The sequence below is a fragment of the Orbicella faveolata genome, unplaced genomic scaffold (genome assembly GCF_042242905.1).
Source record: "Orbicella faveolata isolate gen_17 unplaced genomic scaffold, um_ofav_v1 contig_12, whole genome shotgun sequence".
NCBI classification, from domain to species: domain Eukaryota; kingdom Metazoa; phylum Cnidaria; class Anthozoa; order Scleractinia; family Merulinidae; genus Orbicella; species Orbicella faveolata.
In genome coordinates this window covers 15,875,736-15,897,500 of record NW_028301539.1, presented here as the reverse complement: position 1 = coordinate 15,897,500, position 21,765 = coordinate 15,875,736, and the positions used below count along the sequence as shown (strand labels likewise).

General features: G+C 37.8%; 1 protein-coding gene and 1 pseudogene across 1 annotated transcript in view; both read left to right on the top strand.

The window, feature by feature from the left end:
• Positions 1-19,395, top strand: part of LOC110045286 (uncharacterized) — a 62,997-nt gene extending 43,602 nt beyond the window's left edge. Inside the window, exons 34-54 of the mRNA XM_089282538.1 lie at positions 1-51; positions 309-586; positions 1,695-1,800; positions 1,909-2,250; positions 2,902-2,937; positions 3,351-3,474; positions 4,092-4,163; positions 4,527-4,598; positions 5,250-5,321; positions 5,417-5,488; positions 5,595-5,666; positions 6,374-6,445; positions 6,789-6,860; positions 7,267-7,344; positions 7,565-8,622; positions 9,027-9,241; positions 10,742-10,910; positions 13,105-13,165; positions 13,385-13,577; positions 14,504-14,686; positions 18,307-19,395. The exon at positions 1-51 is cut by the window's left edge and continues 198 nt beyond it. Coding sequence (XP_089138664.1) covers positions 1-51; positions 309-586; positions 1,695-1,800; positions 1,909-2,250; positions 2,902-2,937; positions 3,351-3,474; positions 4,092-4,163; positions 4,527-4,598; positions 5,250-5,321; positions 5,417-5,488; positions 5,595-5,666; positions 6,374-6,445; positions 6,789-6,860; positions 7,267-7,344; positions 7,565-8,622; positions 9,027-9,241; positions 10,742-10,910; positions 13,105-13,165; positions 13,385-13,577; positions 14,504-14,686; positions 18,307-18,429 — 3,521 coding nt within the window. The 3' untranslated portion in view covers positions 18,430-19,395. The remainder of the gene's footprint in view (positions 52-308; positions 587-1,694; positions 1,801-1,908; positions 2,251-2,901; positions 2,938-3,350; positions 3,475-4,091; positions 4,164-4,526; positions 4,599-5,249; positions 5,322-5,416; positions 5,489-5,594; positions 5,667-6,373; positions 6,446-6,788; positions 6,861-7,266; positions 7,345-7,564; positions 8,623-9,026; positions 9,242-10,741; positions 10,911-13,104; positions 13,166-13,384; positions 13,578-14,503; positions 14,687-18,306) is intronic.
• Positions 15,395-17,066, top strand: LOC149116875 (uncharacterized; annotated as a pseudogene).
• Positions 19,396-21,765: the final 2,370 nt, after the last annotated feature.

Genomic DNA, 21,765 nt, shown 5'->3' with positions numbered 1-21,765 from the left:
TTGTTGGAGATGTAGATATTCAAAGACCTGCGCTGTGTAGAGACAGCGAAGGTGGGTGAATAAGACAATGCCATACTAGCTACAAGAGTTACAATATCCGGCACTAAAGCCAAATTAAAAATTTGCTTCTGACAATGTACATGTATGCCTTCATGATATATGTACCTTTATTTTCAATTAAGGTTCCGGACCCGCATCACTGTGATTTCATAATTAGACAATATGGTTACAAGAATTATCATATCCTGCACTTACTCACAACTTAATGCCTCATCGTATGCATTTTGCTACCTTAACTTTTAATCAAGGTTCCCGCATCATCGTGGTTGCCAACAAAACGTCCCAATCTCTTCAGCCATCTACATTTGAAAGTCCGCTCTTCGAGCGATCTTACAAAGGGCACAGTGTCTGTGTACGATTCAGATATATCATGTATGGTTTTGGAAGACGGGTCCTCCGTCTGTATCAACAATTAGAGTCAATAACCAAGACCAAGAGGCTGATGTGGGCAGTGAATGAATCCAACAATACAGAGGGGACCTGGAAATACGGCAGAGTATCTCTGCCGAGTGTAACTAAGCACAGAGTGAGTACAATTCCTCAAGTTTCTTTAAATTATATTCAGTTTACAAAGCACAACGAAACAATTCAAGAGTGCATTCAATACAACTTCAGCCAAGAAGTCTGGTTTAGGCAAATGCAGTGTTTATGCCAGAGCGCGCCATTGCGGGAATCCCGCGTTATAATCAGAGATGGCCCCCAGAAAAACGAAAAAAGGGCGAATTTGGCCCTTTCCTTTTGCAAGACTGCAGGCTTAACACAGGCATAATATTTTAAAAGCCATCCCAGGGCTCGAAATTGTGATCGATACGGCGCCAATGCAACAAGCAGTTCATCCTTGGCGACCAAAAATTCTGGTTTAGTCGCCATATTACGGCATAATGGCGACTGCATTTCTCTGTGTTGACGATCAATAACGATTATCTTGTCACACATTATGTCCTTCTAGAAAAATCCTATTGAAAGATCTTTGCTTCTAAAACATTCAACATAAGAAAAGAAGTCAATCCGTCCGTTTTGCTTTGCTGTATTGATTCTCTCATGTCGGAAAACTTCCCAATGGCTGACTGTGTTTGAAATCGCCCTATAATGCATTGCAAACCCTTGATCATTGACTACGTCATGTATGCCTAAGGATTGTTCTCTTGTAATGCACGGATCCTTCATACTACTGTCTGATTCAAAAGAAACTTTATTGAGTACAAACCCTTCAAAAAGCACTTACTATTAAATTTTATCATAGATTCTAATGAACTGCTTTATGTTCCTTGGTACCCTGATGCATTTTTTCCTTCTGTAGCTTTCAATTTAGTGGCCCATTTCCTAAAAAAATGGCCCCTGAAAAAGATCTTCAGGGGCCACTTTGGCCCTCAAGTAAAATTTTCTGGCTGAAACACTGCAAATGTACTGTATTGTAATGCTAATTTGTTTGGTCGTTTGTTTGTTTGTTTGCTTGTTTGTTTTGTTTTGTTTTGCTTTCTGTTCAACCTTTTGGAAAACGTTCCTTAAATGTCGAATAGTACTAGTTATGCTGTGTATTTTTACTGGCATATTTTTATTCGAAAAAAAAAATTAATTCTATGTCTGTTGGTTACAAACACTTTCAATCAATAATTGATTGCGCTTTGATCTAGGTTTCGTTTGAGGCAGACATGAGTAAAGACCCTGGGTATGTTGGTCTCCGTGCTTTGCGCGTCACACCTGGCTATTGTCATCCAGTTCCTTTCAAAGCAACACAAGGTACAGGGTATCATGGGTAACATTTTATACTTTGATATTCTTTTGTTTGTATGTCTGTTTTTATCGTTTGAATCATCTATTATTGATCACTATTTCATTCTCCTTCAGCATGTGACGGAAACTTTACTAATTCATCAGGCCTAATGTTCTCCCCACGCTACCCTGGATATTATCCTCCTTTGATTCGCTGTCGCTGGTTGATCAAGGTTTCCTCAGAAAGGACGATAAAACTGCGCTTCTTGGAGTTTCAATTAGAAGATCACCCATCTTGTTACAATGACTACATAGAGGTATACGATGGCGGCACGTCAAGGACACTTCTGGGAAGATACTGTGGACAGCGATTTCCAGAGTTTCTCCAGTCATCTTCAAACGTTATGGAAATAATCTTCGTAAGCGACGAAAAAATAACAAGGGCCGGGCTGAAACTATACTATACTTCGGAAAAAGGTAAGTGATGCATAAAATTCATGATAGCAGAAAACGCCCTCTAATAAAGAAGAATGAATAAACCAAAAAAGGAAGAAAATAAATAAACAGATAAATGAGCGAAAATAATTAACCAAATGAATAGATGGAAGAGTAAATAAATTTGGAAGCAAATCAGTAAATCAATTAATTTTCTTTCTGATTGACAAAAACATCAACCCTTAGAAGTTAACCATCTCTTTGGGGATTTCCTATGTTCAGTACAGATCAAAACACATTTGTATAGCTTTAATCGAATACCGTATCACGATTGTGAGCAAGAAATTCAGAAAGAAAAGAGGATTAGACGCAACTGAACAGAATATTTGAAGATTATATGTGACTGACTCGTTATAGGAAAAAAAACGCTTCCAGCTCCTACCTGGAACTAAAATTGAATGTCATTTATCTTAATTATGATTTTCTGTAGAAAACAATGTTCAATATATCCAGAAGAACAAAGGCGTCGGTTTTCAGCTGATTACGCCTCACTTGTCATTATCCTAGATAAAGCGTAAAAACTTTTACAATATCAATTTTATGTATTGTATAATATATAATATTGTGACTTTTAGTTACACTGTTTAAATAATGAATGAATATACCATTTAGATGAAGTTTATTTACTTTTAGCTACCAATGGCAAAATAAACTGCGTCCAGTATGAAGGTATGACTTGCATGCATAAGTCCTGGTTTAAAAATTTTAACCCAGGCCTAAAAAAATAAATAAATCGAGTAAAATTGCTTTGATATCTCATGTCTCATATACAAAAGCTGAAATAGTATAAAGGACAAAGTATCCTGACTATCGTTAGAATCAATCAATCAATCTTTATTTGCACTCGCACTTACAACAATGAAAATATTAAAAGTAAAAATTAGAGTACTAGCTGTAACAAGTCCTTTTTCGCAAATCTTTCAGGGCATTGCATTATTTAGTTAATTGTCGTCATACAAGATGTGAAAAGGATCCAAAGTTATCAAAGATTTTAGAGTCTTCAATTGTTAATGTTTTGGTTGAAAAGTTAGGATCGAATGAAATTCCAGCTGTTAATGCACTGTGAATTTCTCTCCATAAAGGTTGTCCTTCCAGCTGTGAGTGTAACTTCATTTCCTCCAAACAGCGTGAAATGGTGATCACGGTAAAGGCAGGGAGAGAACTAACAGCTATACCAGGAAACATTCCTTCTAATGCCGCCGCAATGTAAGCGCGCCAATTATCTAAAACAGTCAACGCTCATAAATATCTCATTTTGTTTAGGTGACAAAAAGAAAAAAACAAAAAATGTTAATTTATTGAACATTAAATCCTTCGGTGAAAAACCTAAGAGCTTTGCTTTACATCTTCTACAACCCTTCTCTTATTTTGAAAGGTTCCTACTACTGTGTAACTTCGACCAGCATACCTATTGAACACGGCTGTCAAAAGACTTGCGTACATGCATAGAGACACAGTGCGCATTTTTTTGTTATTTAATTTGTTAATCCTCTTAGTTTCCACGTATATCTAGTTGATTTATATATATTTTTTAAGCGATGCTGGACTCTGAAGAAGCAGCGCTATATAAGACTATTATTATTATTATTATTATTATTATTTATTTAAAAATATTAATTAATCTATTAATCCTTTTAGTTTCCATGTATATCTAGCTAATTTATGTATTTTGTAAAGCGCTGATCGATTTTGAAGAAGCAGTGCTATATAAGGCTAACTTTATCATTATTATCTATTATTAAGTATTGGGCATTACATACATGTATGTTAGGTTATGCATCATTGAAAAAACTCCTTTTTATTCTTCCTTGTTATTCCCACAGACTATTTCAGAAAAATAAAATTTCACATCTACCAGAGAAACAATTGTCTGGCTTATCAGTGTTGAAGTATTTGTAAGTACACGAACAATCTCTGGACAACACATGTAATTACTTTTAAATTGCAATCATTCAATTTCTTGAATAAATTGTAGCGAGCACATTTCATTTGAAATACGTCAATACTCCTTAGGCTAGAAAGGAATATATCATAAGTTCTTCTAAAATCACTTATTTAATAAATGTCTATACATATACAGGCACAATTCTGTCAAACTACATTTTAGGTGTAGACTTAATATTCAGTAGCCAATATTACTATTGCTGTAAGTTGTCCTTTTTTAGTACACTAATGCCGAGAAGAGCTTTACTCTAAATATGCAGAATTTTTCTATCAGCTTTGACTCCATCAATTCATTCAGTGTTAAATCTTTCTAGGGACTTGAGTGAAAATCGTCTCTTCCGAATGCCAGTGGGTGCATTTGCCAACGTTTCTTTACTACGTACTATGTAAGTGCAAAAATTTGAGCACAACCACTGACTGATAAGGATGTTACCGGCAGGCAGTTACCGGTTACACAAGCTTCCTAGTCAAGCAAGAGGTCCAACTAGATATTATAATTTTTATAAATATATGTTCATGAACCGTCTATATTCGGCCATACAATGGCAGCTAAACAACTTACTTGTCAAATATCTCTATGAAATGCTGATGGAAAAATGAATTTTTGATTTAACAGCCTCTCGATATTAATTTGATATGCACCGTTCAAATAAAATGTCTTGCAGCGTTGCACCATTGTTCCAAACACACGTTGATTGATGGTAACGCTGTTCAGTTGAACTTGCCATGCTTACAATGGACTTTTTGCCCATTCAGATAGTTCAGCCCTGTGCTGGGTCATTACGTTGTGTTCATGAGCATTTATCTCCCACTGTGCCCGTCTTCACTGACCCAGGCATATAAATGGGTAATGACAAATATAATACTCAAGGTAGCCCAGTAGAGGAATAGCATTCCATCCTGGAGGAGAAAAATTCCTTTCAGTCGCTTTATGCCAAGGTAGCCGGGATTAGCTCCGCTCTGGCTTTTTATATCAACCTGTACATATTTCAACCAGAAAACGTTTTTTTGTTTGTTTGTTTGTTTGTTTGTTTCAGGAAGATTGATAGGAATTTTATAAGGACCTTACCTGATGGAATGTTTGTGAATATGTTAAATCTACAGACTTTGTAAGTAAAATTAATTATGATCTGAAGAAACAATCAAATAAACAATACAATTGTTTTTGTATGGATCTCTTTTTATTTTCATTTCACCTTTGAAGGGACTGTAGTTTCAACTTGATCGAAGATATTTCGTCGACGACCTTGGCTTCACTGACGTCCTTGACAACATTGTAAGTGGAAAATTATAAAACGCTCGTCAGAGTGTCTCAATTGAATTCAATGATGATTAAATACCATCTTCTTAAATTGACATTATTGCCCATGCTGTTCTTGAAGGAGCCTGAGACGAAATCGTATAAAGATGATTGATAAGGACGCGTTTAACGAGACCAAAAACTTGGAACATTTGTAAGTCTTAAAAAGAAAATTATGTCGTTTACTTGATAGTTAGTTTGTTAACCAAAGCACACTATACACGTGCTTTTACTTTTACTTTATGGGAGGAGCTAGATGGGGTGGGAGGTGGTGCAAATGTCAGTTATGTCAGTTAAAATTTTGTACATTTACGATGTATTAGGCAACAGAGTGTAAAAATGTTCACCGCTCAAAAGGAGCTTGGGATACTTGTGGTTGCACTTTACCGGTTTGTATTTACCAAGGCCATATTTTGTTGCTTCTTCATTCAAGCTTCTCGGCATCTATGACGTTCAAATTTGAGACGATAGAAGCTAACAATCGCTTTAAAAATAACAGCAGACATTTCGATTTTCTGTACTGAAGCGCATGGGATCATATAACAAATAGCATGAGTGTCAAGTTGTAAATGATTGATATTAACAGACTGATAGAAGACTCAAAGTGATGGTTTAGGTCTAAAAAGGTTAAAGTAATAATATTTCATTGAATTTCAAACGAATATCAAGGGATAAAACCTTTGGTGTGTTGTTTGTAAATCTGACTACAAATGTCAGTTGTCAGTTAAATTTTCGGGTATTTGTCAGTTGTCAACTTTTTTTTTTTTTTTTTTGCCATTTGTCAGTTGGCCTTATGCAGACCCTCTTATATCATGTCTTAATTGAGAAGTTAACCTTTCCCTTCAATAAATTTGCATTAAGGTACCTTCAACAGAATTTACTGGAAGAGCTACCTGACAATATATTCGTTGGTTTATCGAAGCTTAAAATATTGTAAGTTTAAAAATGATTTTTCTTCATTGTTAATTAGTAACACACCATCTTTACAATTTCATTTTTTTGGCGGTTAAATTCTTAGTGAAGAAAAGAAATCAAGTCGTCCAAGTGTCCTAGATTAATTATAAATCAAGTAATATCAGTTTATGCCATATTTTCTCAAAGCACGTTTTCCAACTTTTTTAAACAACTTTGGGAAAATCAATAAGATTGCACAAGCACGGAAAAATGGCAATCGAAATAAAATTGCGTGAGGCGAAGACTGCGAAAGAATCAGTATGATAAATGGTGCATTTTGTATAATATTCTATGAAATATCCTCAAACACATTATGTTATAGGCTCCTAAATGACAACAAGATTCAAAGATTGACTTCCAAGACATTAGCTGGACTGTCCTCCTTGGAGAAATTGTAAGTAATTTGGGGTTTTTACATTGGAGAGAGGGAAAGAACTCATAAACTGTTGTTTTGTATGTAAACTGACGTATGCTATTGAAGATTAAGATGAAATTAATTATAATTATTAAATTTTAAATACAGTATAAATCTCTAACATCAAAGGCATAGCTTTCCTGTATGAAATCGACCAACCTGGTATTCTGCATGTCGGTGTGTCCAATGCAACGTTGAAAGAAACAGACTCTGCCTCTGGGCAAAACCGTAAAACCGATAATTGATCAAAAACAGCACTTTCAGGAAATCGCAAACAAGTTATACTACACAATTATGCTAGCATTGTTTCATGATTTTGTCCTATAGCAATTGCTTCTGTTTAGTAATTTTGTATAGCCATTAATCCTTATTTATCCTCTACTAGGAATTTGAGTCACAATTCTCTTAGTTTGCAAGATTTTTCACCAGAGGCTTTTAACGCACTAACCAGCGTGAAGGAACTGTAAGTGGTTGTAATGAATTTGCCTATTGTGGCGGTAAGAAGTAACGTCAGTAATTTAAGGAAGTGCTCACAATACCGAAGGACCTTTTTGTTTCAGTCTGAAAGTTACAAGGATCACTCTACAGGAATGAAAACAATAACATCAAGGTGTTGTTTCAAACAGCAACAGAAAAAGTGTTTGAGTAAATAATTAACTTACAGCTATGTTTTTCCTTTTTAGTTACCTTGATGAATTTATCCTTTGTTGTTATGCCGAAAAAGCAGCGCCCGGTGTCCATTGCGTCTCACCAAAAGATGAGTTCTCCAGCTGCTCTGACTTGATGAAAAACAAAGCCGTTCAAGTTTGTGTTTGGATTCTGGGGTTTACCGCCCTTGTTGGAAATCTTTTTGTCATCTTGATGCGAGTAATTGTGAAAGAAGATAACAAAGTACACTCTTTTCTTTTGACAAACCTGGCAATTTCAGATCTACTCATGGGCGTCTATTTGCTCATCATTGCCTTCCAAGACGTACAGTGGCAAGGTGAATACTTTAAACATGACATTGACTGGAGGACTGGAAAAATGTGCGAATATACTGGCGTCCTGTCGATGATTTCAAGCGAGGTTTCTGTACTTATGCTGACGCTCATCACAACTGACAGGCTCATCTGTATTGTTTTTCCGTTTAAAGCGAGACGAATAAATCGAAAATTTGCTTACATTTTTGTAGCCGGGATATGGGTTTTTGGAACATTGATAGCCATTATTCCAACATTTGGGTTGGAATTTTTCTATGACAAGGAGCGAAATGTTGGATTTTATGGAAAATCAGCTGTGTGTCTTCCTCTCCATCTCTCGTCAGAACGGCAAGCTGGTTGGGAATATGCCGTGGGGATTTTCATCGGATTAAACTTTGCCTCATTCGTTTATATTCTTGCTGCTTACACAATTATGTTCTTCACAGTGAAAAGAGTTTCAAAGCAAGTCAGGTCCACGAATATGAACAGAGAATCGCAAATGGCAAAAAGAATGGTTTTCATCATCTTAACCGATTTCCTGTGCTGGATGCCTGTCATCATTATTGGAATTTTGTCTCTATGCGGACAGTTTCACGATCCTGAAAAACAAGCCTACGTGTGGATTGCGGTATTTGTCCTTCCAGTCAACTCATCTATAAACCCCATACTTTACACATTCTCAACTCCAAAGGTCAGGAGAAAAGTCACTGAAAAGGCGGAAGCAATGAGCAGTTTTTTCGGAAGAACAGTGCGATGGCCGCGAAGCACTTCGTCTTCAGGTTTGTTGCATTTCCTTTTTTAGTTTACTCACTATAGAATTTACAAAGTATTTTTTGTGTGTATTTGGTTTATTAGTTTTAGACGTATAACGTTGTATTGGATACCATAACCAGCAAGTATCGATGATTTTTTCCTCGTCTGCGGAGGAGAAAGGTGGGAGCAGAGGGAAACATAAAGTTTTGACATAGGCTAGTGATATAACCGATTCCTATTCTTATTTATATGGTTGGTCATCACAAACACATCGCACATACTTTCCTTTCTGTAGCATTTTATTACCGAAAAAGACTATAATCAAGCTTTGTGCTTAAAATGTATAAGAGAGTTACAGAAAAGAAGTCAATAAGTTCTGTATGTGGAAGCCGACAGTAGCATCTTTTTATTTTTTTTTTTTTTTCCTTAGTGCAACAAAGTGTACTACCTAGTTTATTACATCGCGGAAACAGTATTGTCCCAAGCGATTCTCAGTCAACCGTCAAATCAAGTTTGAGCCCATCTCCAATTCCAACCTCATCAGCTCGGCCATTAGATGAGATACCACAATGTGAGAAACCTGAAACTGATTTGAAGCTGATCGAAACACCAAAAGTGTTCCCGGATGAGACCTCATTTTCAGTGGTAAGGATGTCTGACTCGTTCTATACATAATTACTGTCACGCTGATCGTTGAATAGGCTCGATTTCCGCCGCTTTCTCGAGTCCTGTCTACGTGGTGGTCTTCAGGTGGCCGGAAATGTCATCTGATGACAATCATAGGCAGGCCCAGACGCCTACGGCTCGTAAAATTTGTGGCGTTTTCGCTACTTCTTTTAACTTTAGCCCTCCAACCTATTTTGTTTCACATTACTGTTGCAGAAGGGCTTTACATGCTGTGTTCTACAGAAGCGTTTTTTTTTTTGTTTTTTTTTAAAGTAGCGCAGAGCTGTTTGACTATGCTGTAGCAACTGTCATATCAAAGGTCACACATAGTTGGTGTAAATGGTGTTGACACCATGTTTATGTTTTGCTAGTTCGGTTTGCTTTGGCTCATTTAAAAATTTAATTTTGTCTGGCTTCGCCAGAGACTGGTGTTGCTTCTCTTCAAGAAGACTAAGGTACACATCAATTTGACTGAGTGTTTTGTTTCTTGAAATCGATGTTTGCGTTTATCCCTCTCTTTATTTACTTTGTTCGTTATCTCATATTCTGGTACCACATGATTCAAATATAGATTCTAACGTATAAGTCTGTTGACTATTTTGCGTGTTGTATATGCTACTATGGTTTAGCTCAGGCAAGATTTCATCAGTTGACGGTATTTGGTTAAATATCCCACTAATGCGATCGCACTTCATATCGCACAACTCCTTTGCTACTGCGAGAAAGCTAATTTATGCAGCCTGCTCGATTCAGGCAGGCAGATTTCTTATTGGTTGAAATTAACAATGCCAAGTCCACGAGTCCAGCCGTGAGTTCGGGGGAGGAGCGCGGGCTCTTTTCCTGAACAGCGGCTGGTAATCGAGCCTAATCGTTGAAGCAATATTTTTGTATGATAAATTCAATATTGTTATTCAATTCTTAATAACTCTGCTTTTTAAAAAGAACACTACAAAAGACCTCAAAGATGACTATCGCAATACGTGTTCATAGTCTACTATTATATTTGTCCATGGGTGTAGGCTGCCGATAGCTTCCACGCGCAGTCAAGTACGCATCAGTTTGTATCCTGGCTTTTTGGCCGAATTTATTGACCGGCCATGGCCAATAAAAACTGAGCAATATGAGATTACTGTTAAGTTAACAATCATAGAGGGTTTATAATCTACTTGTACCTTGAGAAAGCTGGAGGCGCGGTGGCCTCATGGTTAGTGAGCTCGACCCCCGAACGAGGGTTCTGAAGTTCGTATTAATCCGTATTTTTCTAAATGAAAACTATAGCTTGAAAGCTTAATGCAAACCAAATTCATTTATCGTGTTCTGTATTGCCCTTGACTTAACGTAAAATTATATTTCTAATGCTAGATTCACGAGCTAACAATCCCAACTTTAAGCAACCCCGATCAGTCTAGCCCACCACTAAATATAGAATACCAGCACGACCACCATCAATTTGAATTATTTTCTGTTATTTTCTTTCAGGGATTTGTTGTAGCGTGGTCGGGAAATAAAAATGATATGGCCATGCGACTGATTAAATATTTCTCAAACGCTCAGGAAGACGCTTGGAGGAAAGAGACCGAATTAGTCAAAGAACTGAGTGATGGAGACGGACACGCTAACATTCTCAAATATTGCTGGCATGCTCGAGGTATGGAAAAATATCATGTCCTGCTTTTATTATGAAGCTTAAAATGCTGGTTTGAATTACAGGCTGGACAAAACTGTTCTGGATGGACGTTTTAGCACAAAAAATTAAAACAAGCAAAGTGTCGCAAATAAGTTTTAATAAGATTTAAAAACCTTAGTAAATTCCCCACATGGAAAGTTGTTTTTATATCGATCACGCGTGGAAGGCGTGTGTTACACCTTGTCCAAATCTGGTAACTGAATCACAAAAGTATTCAAAATCACATGATTTCTGAGAAAAAAGAGTCACATTTGAAGTGTTGTTTTGCGAAAAACATTGTTACAGGTTGGTGGATTATTTTTTTTCAACAATTAGGCAAGAAAGCGAGAGAAAGACTTACAACTTAGTTGGCCACGGAAATACGATACTGTCTTCAGACATTGAACTTCCTTAAAGTCTGTAAACTGTTCCTGCCACTAGATCGGTGTTCCACTTGTTTTGAAGATGGAAGCCTGTAGCTTGCTCTTCGTACAAGCCACAATTACACAAAATGCTGCTGTGTTCAAGCGTTGTCGGCCAAAAACTTCAGAAACTGTTTTTTGTGCTTTTAGGAAAGCCCCCGGACCTTTCTTTTGGGCTCAACTTACAGGAGCTTGCCATTTCCTCGCATTTTCTTGCATAACAGCTTGAACGAACTTCGTTAGGTTTGCCCTGAGGCTCTTTGGTGGTAGTATCACGTCTTGACTCTTTCATGTATCTGATGTGTGTCACAGGATTATAGTGCTGTTTAGTTAGATTATCGCTCCTCCCTCATGCCATCTCGCTGAATTCATGAAAAAAATCCCCAAACACGTAACGATGTTCCTCGTACGTCAATGGTCTATTACAACGATGATGAAAAACATGACCATTTTTACTAAGAAATAGCGCGATTTTTCATATTTTTGTGATCCAGTCTGCAAATTTAGACACGATACAACACAAGTCTTCCTTGCGTGATCTACATGGAAATTAGTTTCCATGTGTGGAATTTAATAAGATTTATGACAATCACAAAATTATTTGCTTGTTTTAATTTTTTGTGGTAAAACGTCGATCCAGAACAGTTTTTTTCCAGCGTACTATATAGGCGCTTTCCATCCACCTAAAATTCGTGCTTGAATATTCAAAATTTCTATTGGTGAATGAAATATCATTTTTCAAGCCGATTGTAAAGGAGTGGAGAATGTTTCCCAAAGTTCGGAAGAAGGAGACAACCTCGTGAGAAGCAGTTGAACGTTCGAATTTGTTTCCAAAAATTCCTATGCTATACGATTTTACTTTCAGAATTTCCGGAAGTTTTGGATGTATGTTTCTTATTTTGGAAAGTGAGCAATTTTTCGATTTTCTATAAACTTTGCCATCACATTTCCGTGCCATCTGTTGCTATTCATACATTACATATTTCCTAAATCTTTGGTTGAAAGAAAAGCGCCCGACAAGAGAGAAAAAGAAACCGGAAAAGAAAAAAATACTGGGCCAAATGATTCGCCCCAGCAATAATGTTACTCATTACTATTATACTTACTGAGCTGCCCCTTCGTGCTACTATATTTTCTCTCTATTCTTTCGCGTTGCTATAATGGTCATAAGGATTCTACTGATTAGCTCTATTTATTTACATGACATAGTTTACTTGTCTCGTAACAAACAACATTAAAAGAAAAAGGAAAACAACAGACGTAACAGTTCGCATACTAATCGTAATTATAATAACAAAAATAATAATAATAATAGTAGTAGTAGTAGTAGTAGTAGTAGTAGTAGTAGTAGTAGTAGTAGTAGTAGTAGTAGTAGTAGTAGTAGTAGTAGTAGTAGTAGTAGTAGTAGTAGTAGTAGTAGTAGTAGTAACCGCTAGCTGATGTTGTTCTCGGTAGCCCCGAGTTCAACTTCTCGGCTGCGCTTGTAAATAGCCAACTGATCTGCCTCCCACCAGTTGGGATTCTTAACCTAGTTATCTTTATTTGAATATTTATTTATCATTGTTTGTTTACTTTGGTCCTGAAAAGCCCCAATGGGGTGTGGCCAATTAAGTATACATACATACAAGTATACACAATAGTAATAATAATCATCATCATCAGCTTTACTTATTGTGGATAGCACACAACAGTAATAACTGAAAAACCAGTGTCAGACCATGTTAAGGTGCTATTATTTGGCGACTTTTTTCTAGCTGATGAATGTGTGTTAAATTACAAGCGGAAGAGTTTTCCTCGTTTCAAGAAAAGTTCATTGTAAGTAAAATTATTTATGTGAGTAATCGACTTTACTCGCCTTTTGAGCCCTGTTTATACATTACTTTTGGATCAACTGCCATTCAAGTTCCTTGAATTCTCTTAATCCTCTCTTGGACTACTATTCAGAAGCTATTGATAAATCCCTTAAAAACTTGGAACTTATACTTCCATGAGTCAGATATGATATACACTTTTTATATTTTCTTCCAAATTCAGTTTGCTGTGTTACGACTATGCGTCAAGTGCGACGTTGGACGAGTTTTTGCGAAACAGCAGAATCACATTGAACTTAGATGTGGTTTTAGCAGTGGCCATCGACTTGATCTATGCAATACACTATATGGAGCAAAAAGGTGTTGTCCATAACAATATCACAACAGCCAACGTCTTAATCGGAAGAGGACAAAGGGTAATATTTATACACTGTAACAAGTTGCGCACTTTTGTTTTCAAAAAATGTATTATCTTTTTTGAGGTTTATGTGCAAACTTCTTTTGAGTATCTTTTGTTTTGATTGATTGATTGTTCCCAGTGAGCGTCATTGAGCATCATCAGTCATTATTTCACTAACGACGCTAGCACAAGCGCAAGCACAAACACGGGCAATAGAGATGACCCATGTGAAAACGAAATTCGACGCAAACACAAGCACAAGCAAAATCATCCGAACCCTTCAAACTGTTTAGGCGCGAGGTAACCTGAATCCAGTGTTTTCATTGGCCAAACTTAACCACGTGTGGTAAATATCCTTGTGCTTGTGTTATGCCTGAGCGTTATTTCGTTTTCCCTTGTTGCGGTGCAAACGTAAGCATAAGCGCAAGCACAAGAAAAAGGAAAAATTTTGATCTTTGTGCTTGTGCTTGTGCTTGCGCTTGTGCTTATGCCGGTGAAATAAGAGTTATTGTGTTTGCGCTTGTGCTTGCCCTTGTGCTTGCGTCCCTAGTAAAAACCAGGCTTTAGCGAGATTTTACTGTCAATTGATCGTGCGTAAATGCGACTAGGAAGTAGAACATATTTTACACGTACATATTCAATTACATTATCATCTCAGAAGTCCATGCAGGTACGTGCACAATTATTTGTTAATTCTGCAAAATGTCCAAGTTAATTTTTAATTTGGATAATGCCCAAATTACCAAGTAATTTGGACACCTTTGTGTGCAATGTAATTAACTGCTGCTAGCACGACTACATTTTAATCCAATTTGAAACGAAGGGGCGAGCTCGATGATACGTGTAACCACTCTCAAAAGCGTACATCAAACGCTACCTAAGCGAACAAAATCTAATCAATATATGACCTTAAGCTTGAATTTCAAAACTTCTGTTTATTAGGTGCCCCCAATAAAAGCAGTTTTGGGAGGATTTGGCTCGGCTCAGAGGGTCGCTCAAGATTTTCCAGAATACGCAAAAAATGGGCACGCGGTAATGGACATTTTAGGAAAGAACATCCTTCAATTTGGGTTTATAATGGCTGAGTTAATAAAGAGCTACCTCGGGACTGAAGATATTTGGGAGGTATGCCCGAATAGATAATAATAGATATTATTATATGGCTTTGGCTTGTGGCCGATATAACGCGCGCTCTGATTGGTTAATTGTCACTGAATTGTAGGGCATTATTCTCCCGTAATGCCCACGGGCCGATTACGGATTATGCAAATTAGGAAGAGCCCGGTTCTGAAAATTCAAGCGCATTGAAGTGGTGAAAGCCGATTAAAATCAGTACGAGAATATCAGTAGCTAAAAGTTTAGAGATATTTCTTTAATAAAATTTATATAGATGACTTACCAGTCGGTAACCTTGGCTTCTGAGAAATTTTTCTTGCGGGACACAGCGCGCAATATTCCGCGGGTAGCTAGAAGTTTAGGGATTGGCGGGCACTAGCGAAAAACAATCAAAGTTTGCCGACTCTTAAGTAAAGCTAAAATCGCTAAGTGAAAAACACAACAATTACCGCAATGTTGATAGCGTTGATCCTAGCAGTATGGAGGACACCTATCATATATGAACTCAGTTAAATGACCTTGCTCTCCATGAGTTCTCGTAGCTCAGTGGATAGAGCGCCCGCCCGGTGTTCGGGAGGTCATGGGTTCGATTCCTGTGGGGTACTCAGAATTTTTCTTTGTCCCACGCTCGTGTCATGTTTATTAATTCACCTTCACATACAAAATTAAATTTTCAAAAGTTGCATTTCAATTGACAAATTTTTTGCAAACAAATTCACTCTTCCCATTGAAGAACAGTCAAAAGAAGAGCTTAACGGATGCTTGCAGGTTTTTTATGCCTCTGTACGGCAAAAAAACAATGGAAGCGAATTCAAAGTTATTTCGCTGCGAGCGATACGCGGTGCCATTGACCGGTATTTGAAGCAGCCGTCTAACAACAAGCCCTGGTCAATTATCGGAGATTCTGAATTTGCATAGGCCAACCAAACGCTAAATGCTATTTGGAAAAACATGATGAAAGAAGGCAAAGTAGGTCCTGTGGTGCATAAACACCCGATAACCAGCGAACAAATGCAAGAGTTGTTCAGAAGTGGTCAACTTGGCGACTCCAACTTAAAAGATCCCTCCCAACTACTGCGAACGGCCTGGTTTTACTTAACCCTTTACTTTGGAAAACGAGGGCGGGAAAATCAAAGAAAACTCACCAAAGAAATGTTGGTTCTTCAAACTACAAGGAAGACGATACTATGAGCTTCGAAGGGATGCTCTAATTTACACCAAAAACCACCAAGGCGGGCTTAACGATGAAAGATTTTTGAAGTAATTAATTCCAGCCGCTGCCCTGTCAAAACAATTTACAATTTCCTCAAGCATCTTAATCCCAAACTGGATTGCCTGTTCCAACGACCAGGGGAACTGTCAGCAAAATTAAACCCTGACAAAGAAAGCATCTGGTATTGAAATTCACCAGTTGGAGAATCAACACTCGCCAATATGTTGAAAACGATGAGTATGGCAGCTGGTGTGTGAGAGCCACAGCTGTGACGGTTTTATCTGATCGTAATGTAGAGGCAAGACACATTAAGGCAGCTACCGGCCACAAGTCAGACAGTGCCATTGAATCCCACAACGCAAGAACATCTTTCCCCCAGAAGTAAAACATGTCGAATATTTTGAGCGGATCCGCTAGCTGTCCAGAATCGCTCCGATGTTCAGATTCAAATGCAGAACGAGAATTATCCATCCAACTATTCTGCTGCCGTCACATCACAAGTTTATCAGCAGTCAAACAACGATCTTCCACAGTCGATCACCTTCGATGGTTGCACGATCTCCATTGTGAACAACAACAACTTCTTTCGTTAACTTTGCAGTACGACCTTCCGGCAATGCAAGTCTCTCAAGCCTTTGTTTAACTTTTTAACTTAATATTTTCTTGTCATTGACGTTTTCTAAATTAAGAAACCTGGCTTCCAATGGCATTTTTACATCATTTGATCGTTGATTTTGTAATCAAACTCGGCTCATCGGCTTGGCTCATCCTGAATGAAATGTGAAAGTGCGCACACACAGAAACCAACACAATGCGATATATTTTTCAATTATCCTCGCGTGGCGTGACCTGTTTTTATCATTGTTAATAAAAACGTAAATCTGTCTTGTTTTTAAGTTTTGAACGACTAGTAGATTTGCACTAAAACAATTAGATTATTCGCTCTCTATGCGTGATGGTTAACTCGGGCTGCGCCCTCGTCAACTATCACGCGATAGAAATCTCAGGCTCATAATCTAATTGTTTATTAATGTGCAGTGGCTTGGTTTGGTCGACAAAATTGTAACGTTTCCTCGTTTCTCCGTAGTTTTGAAAGAACATTTACAAAAAAATGAATAAACAAAATTCCTGAGAAGACTAGAATGTGAGCATTTACGGTTTCTTGAATTAAAAAAAGTTCGAAATTTTTGAAAGAAACTGATAAGCGCGCGTACACAAATGCAAATGTCAAATTGACAACTACTTCAGTCCGGGCGAATTCTCTAAAGCTTGAAGTTTAATACTAAGACCAGAAATAATTGAAATCGCTATTTGAAGGAAATTTCAGTTAGAATTCTACTAAAACAATAAGATTATTCGCTCTCGATTTCTATGAAGTGATAGTTGATGAGGCCGAAGGTCGAATCAACTATCACTTCATTAGAAACGTCCAGCTCATAATCTAATTGTTAAATAGAACACATCCTTGTGCCCCACTACAATCCTTTTAAATCTATTTTAAGCTTCGCGTCACGCTGTCAAAGTCATTTTTAATCTCGGTCCCATGATCTCGCAGCTAATGAAAAACGGGTTAAAGAGAAAAAAATCTCTGAAAACCTCTTTCAAAGCACCCCGGCGAATTTTACTTACCCTTTCCTTACGACTTGCGCTCCGAAAATCCAGGCGCAATTTTTTTTTTTTTTGCATATTTGATTACAAAACCAAACTTTGAATTTCATTACGCCATCTAACTTGACCAATCAGGAGTCTTTCCTAAAATAGCCTCGCAAGTATGACCAGGCGATAAAATGAAATTGAAAAATATACATCATTGGAAGAGGCCCATGTATGGGGGTTGTGTTCTCTTAGATCATCGTCTCTTACATCCGAGGATAATACGTGAAGGAAGCACGAGGAGCTAGATCTGTTGTGTGCGTGTTGTGTATTATGCTCATGAAATGACTTGTACTCATAATAAATTATTTTTGTTAATTTATATTGTATTCTTTTAGAATTGTTAAAATAAACAATTAGAAAGATTAAGTCAACTTTACAAGCATTCCCGTCACCAGAGGCCGCGCTCCTTTTGGTCAGCACCAAGAATCGCGACCACTGAGCCGGTCCAACACCGGAAGTCCGCGATTCACAGACTTCACGTCAAATCTGACAAATCTGATTTGCTGAGAATACGAAACGAATACTCTGCGCATGATCAGAAAATCGGGTCAGGCCAGAGGTTGTGATTCTTAATGCTGATCGACGAAAAGGAGCGCGGCGTCTGGGGACGAGAATGGTTTGCAAGTAAGTTCAGTAACAGGCGCGATACCCTCAATATAGTCTCTTACGGCAAAACGTTTTTCCTTTTTCTTATCACAGTTTTGTGTTTATCATTATTTTTCAGTGCATTTTTATTTGATTAAGTTCATTATTTTTCCAGCTTCAGGAAGTGATGCATTTGTGTTTTGAACAAGACCCGGATGTTCGACCAAACGCCTCCCAAATTCGAGACCTCCTGGAGGAGCTGTGGTATCGCAATGACATCTGGGATACAGCATTGTGATTCTCTATAGTTAGAAATGAATCACAGCTCATTTCGGAAGCCGTGGTGGGATTGGGATTGGTGGGATTCGTGACTTGTGAGGCCTGCATGCGGCTCTGTGGCTTGTTAACTCCCTGTGATAAAACTTTGTTGGTCTGATGAGTGCCTTTGTTTTTATCCATTTTTTGTCTTTCAGTCAGTAGTTAGTAGTGTTGAAAATTTTGTTGGCCTGTTGTGTGCCTGCGTGCGTTTTTTTTTTTTTTTTCTTTTTAATTTCGCTTGTTACTTGCCTCTGTTTAAGAGTAATTGTTGCTTGATGACTACCTTTTTCGGCTTGTCCTTTAAATTTGAGAGAACATGTATTCAATTTTTACTGATTTACGACAATATGTTCTAAGAAATGTGTGAAAAATAAAAGCCTTAAAAAAAGGTACAGCAAAATAATATACACTATGTAGTGTAAAGTAGGGAACATTTGTCTGTCTAGATTATACTATGGGGTCCCCATTTCTATGTTTTGACAAAAACAGCAGAAACAACCCTTATTGTGCACTCATAGTTACAGGAGGGAGCCAAAAAGATTCTTTAAATGGGGTCATAAAGTCAAAATTGTCTCACAAAATCCTACGAAGCTTTACGAGCTCTTAGCGAAGGATTTGGTTCGTTACAGCTGTTACGAGCTCCGGGAAACCAAAGTACAATATGACTGATAGACTACAACCCTTCGGATCAGTAATAGCGAGTATGCAACACTAACAAGCCTTTAAATCTGATTGGTTGCATTCGTGCTCCTGCTATAATTGGACTGTGCAACTACATGGTTGCGACAAAGTCGCTCTAGGAGACGATGAAAGCAGTTAGAAGATTGTTGGTTCCTTTTTCACTTGTTCCCTTTCCCTTAATTGTCCTCCACAAATTAAGCTCAAATCATGAATCATTAATAGATACGTTTACATGAGCTTTTAATAAACACATGATTTATAGAAATTTGGCATTCATATATGGTAGTTTTCTCAGTTATATAATAATCATTCGTCATGTAAATCCTTAATAGCCCTTTTCACGGTTACCTTTGCTCATTTACATTACAATAAAATCTAGCATGTATGTGAGGCAATTGCGGGTTATATTTTAGTTTTAGCCCGAAATTGCCTCGTATCTACGTTGGATTACACTGTAATGCAAATGAGAAAAATTAACCGTGAAAAGGGCTATTGCACTCCGCATTTACACGATTACCTATAATTTTTAAAGGACTCATTAGAGATTATCAGTCGTCCCCAAAACTGTAGGGAACAAAAAAGGCTAGAGTTTATAAACTGGGACCAAAAGTCGTACTAATCATGGACTAGCTAAGTCGTGCATTGAACAACCAAGTCCTGGTAAAGTATAATATTCAGCTGAAACAGTACATCTCATATGCTGTGGGGGATAAGTCGATACCAAAGAAACGGACGTCACAGCTCGTTAGGTGAGTCAATTCGTAGATATAGACGGAGCTGCAGTCCGTTACTTTAATGTAAACATCTTGCGCGCAACAATCTCTAAACCTACGAATGCAGACCTTTCTTTTGACTGTACCATTATCCACTGTAAGATGAACCTGACTCAACCAGGCAAGAAACCTTGCATCGCATCTGTTCTTCTTTGAGAACAGATGCGATGCCTGCGGCTCCTTGGAAAGAATGCCAGCCATTAATAGTCTTGTCATATTTGTTTTGTGGATTACTGTTACGTAGTCATATTTTCTTTCTACATCTGTCTGATTTTGGTATTTTTTGATCGCGGAGACATGGTGGCCTCAGGTTAGTGCGCTCGACTCCAGATCGAGCGGTTTGGGTTCGAATCCTGGCAGGGAACATTGCGTTATGTTCTTAGGCAAGACAATTTACGTTCAAAGTGCCTCTCTCCACCCAGGTATATAAATGAGTACCTGCCAACTTAATGCTGGAGGTAACCCTGCGATGAACTAGCAAACCATCCATGGGGGGAGTAGAAATACTCCTAGTTGCTTCATGCTACAGAAACTACAATAAGCTCAACCTGATGGGTCACTTGGCTCGTATGCAGACTTTACCTTTACCATATACAAACAAATTAACAAATATGTAAAGAGCTCCCCCTCCATAGACGCCTCTTTCGTTCTGTAGTGTTGAGTGATACTTGTAGTATCAATTGGTAACTTCTTACTTTTTGTTCCATACTATATGAATACGTTTCTTATGCACAAACAATTCTAGATTAGGAGGTCTTCATTTTCCAACTTCCTGGGAATAAGCTGGTAAAAGATCTTGCCACTCAAAAATAGCTTCTGCGATGGATATTTATTACCATCTTTTTTGTCTGTTAAAAGGAGAAAGTCTCCATGTTTAATTACATATAGGTAGGTCTTAGGCGAATAAGTTTGTCCTCCACTTGACAAACTGGAAAAAAAATAGCGATGATTTTTATTGGTTGTAAGTGCACCGTGAGAACATCGCAACCAGCGTCAGTGTTAATCAACCAGAGTATCTTTACTCTCCACTTTGGATAAACTGCTAGATGTGTACCATGCAGGTTATTTCAGCTAACGATATGGTGTATTCTAACCTCATATGGGTTATTTATTATTTATTTCTCTGTCACATGCCTTCTTCTTAAGGAAGATTCCTAACTTTCAAAGCTGTAGCTAAATAAAACAAAAAAGAAGATCTAGAAACTAACAAAAAATTGTACCTTGACAATTAGGACCGCTCCTTACAAATCCATTTTTGCATTACAGCTGTGCGATCCATCGGTATTCCTGCACTCAGAGTATTGTGTGGGTTTACTTGTGCAACACGCTCGTCGATAACTGAAAAAAAAGGGAGTGTTATCATTTCCATGTCACCACTGACGGCTTGAATGTTCCATCAAAGGAAGTCTGGCGGAAACAAGCTATCTAACAATAGACCATATTCGTATCCTCGGTATTGGACTGGAACTAGCTTGCAACTGAGGCTAATGCGGGGAGCCTTTTCAAATGTAAATGAAATAAATCCCTTTTTTAATGATATTCCTCCGCATGAGCCTCCTTTGCAAGCTAGCTCCACTCCACTACCGAGAATACGATTAGGCCTATTCTACATGTGCAAATATAAAACAATATGATGTAAAATTCATGAGAGCCTTCTTACCAAGAAAATCACTACCACTAGTGCCTGAAATCTACTCCAATACCCTCAGATTTCCAAGTTACCAAGCCGGAATATGACAACGCCGAAGCCAGTTTTCACAAACGCCGGGTCGAGTCAAATCACAGTGATATATTGCAATAGGCTCGATATATTTTCTAGAAGGAACCCCCCTTTTTCCGAGGAAGAGAGTTAATAGCCCCCC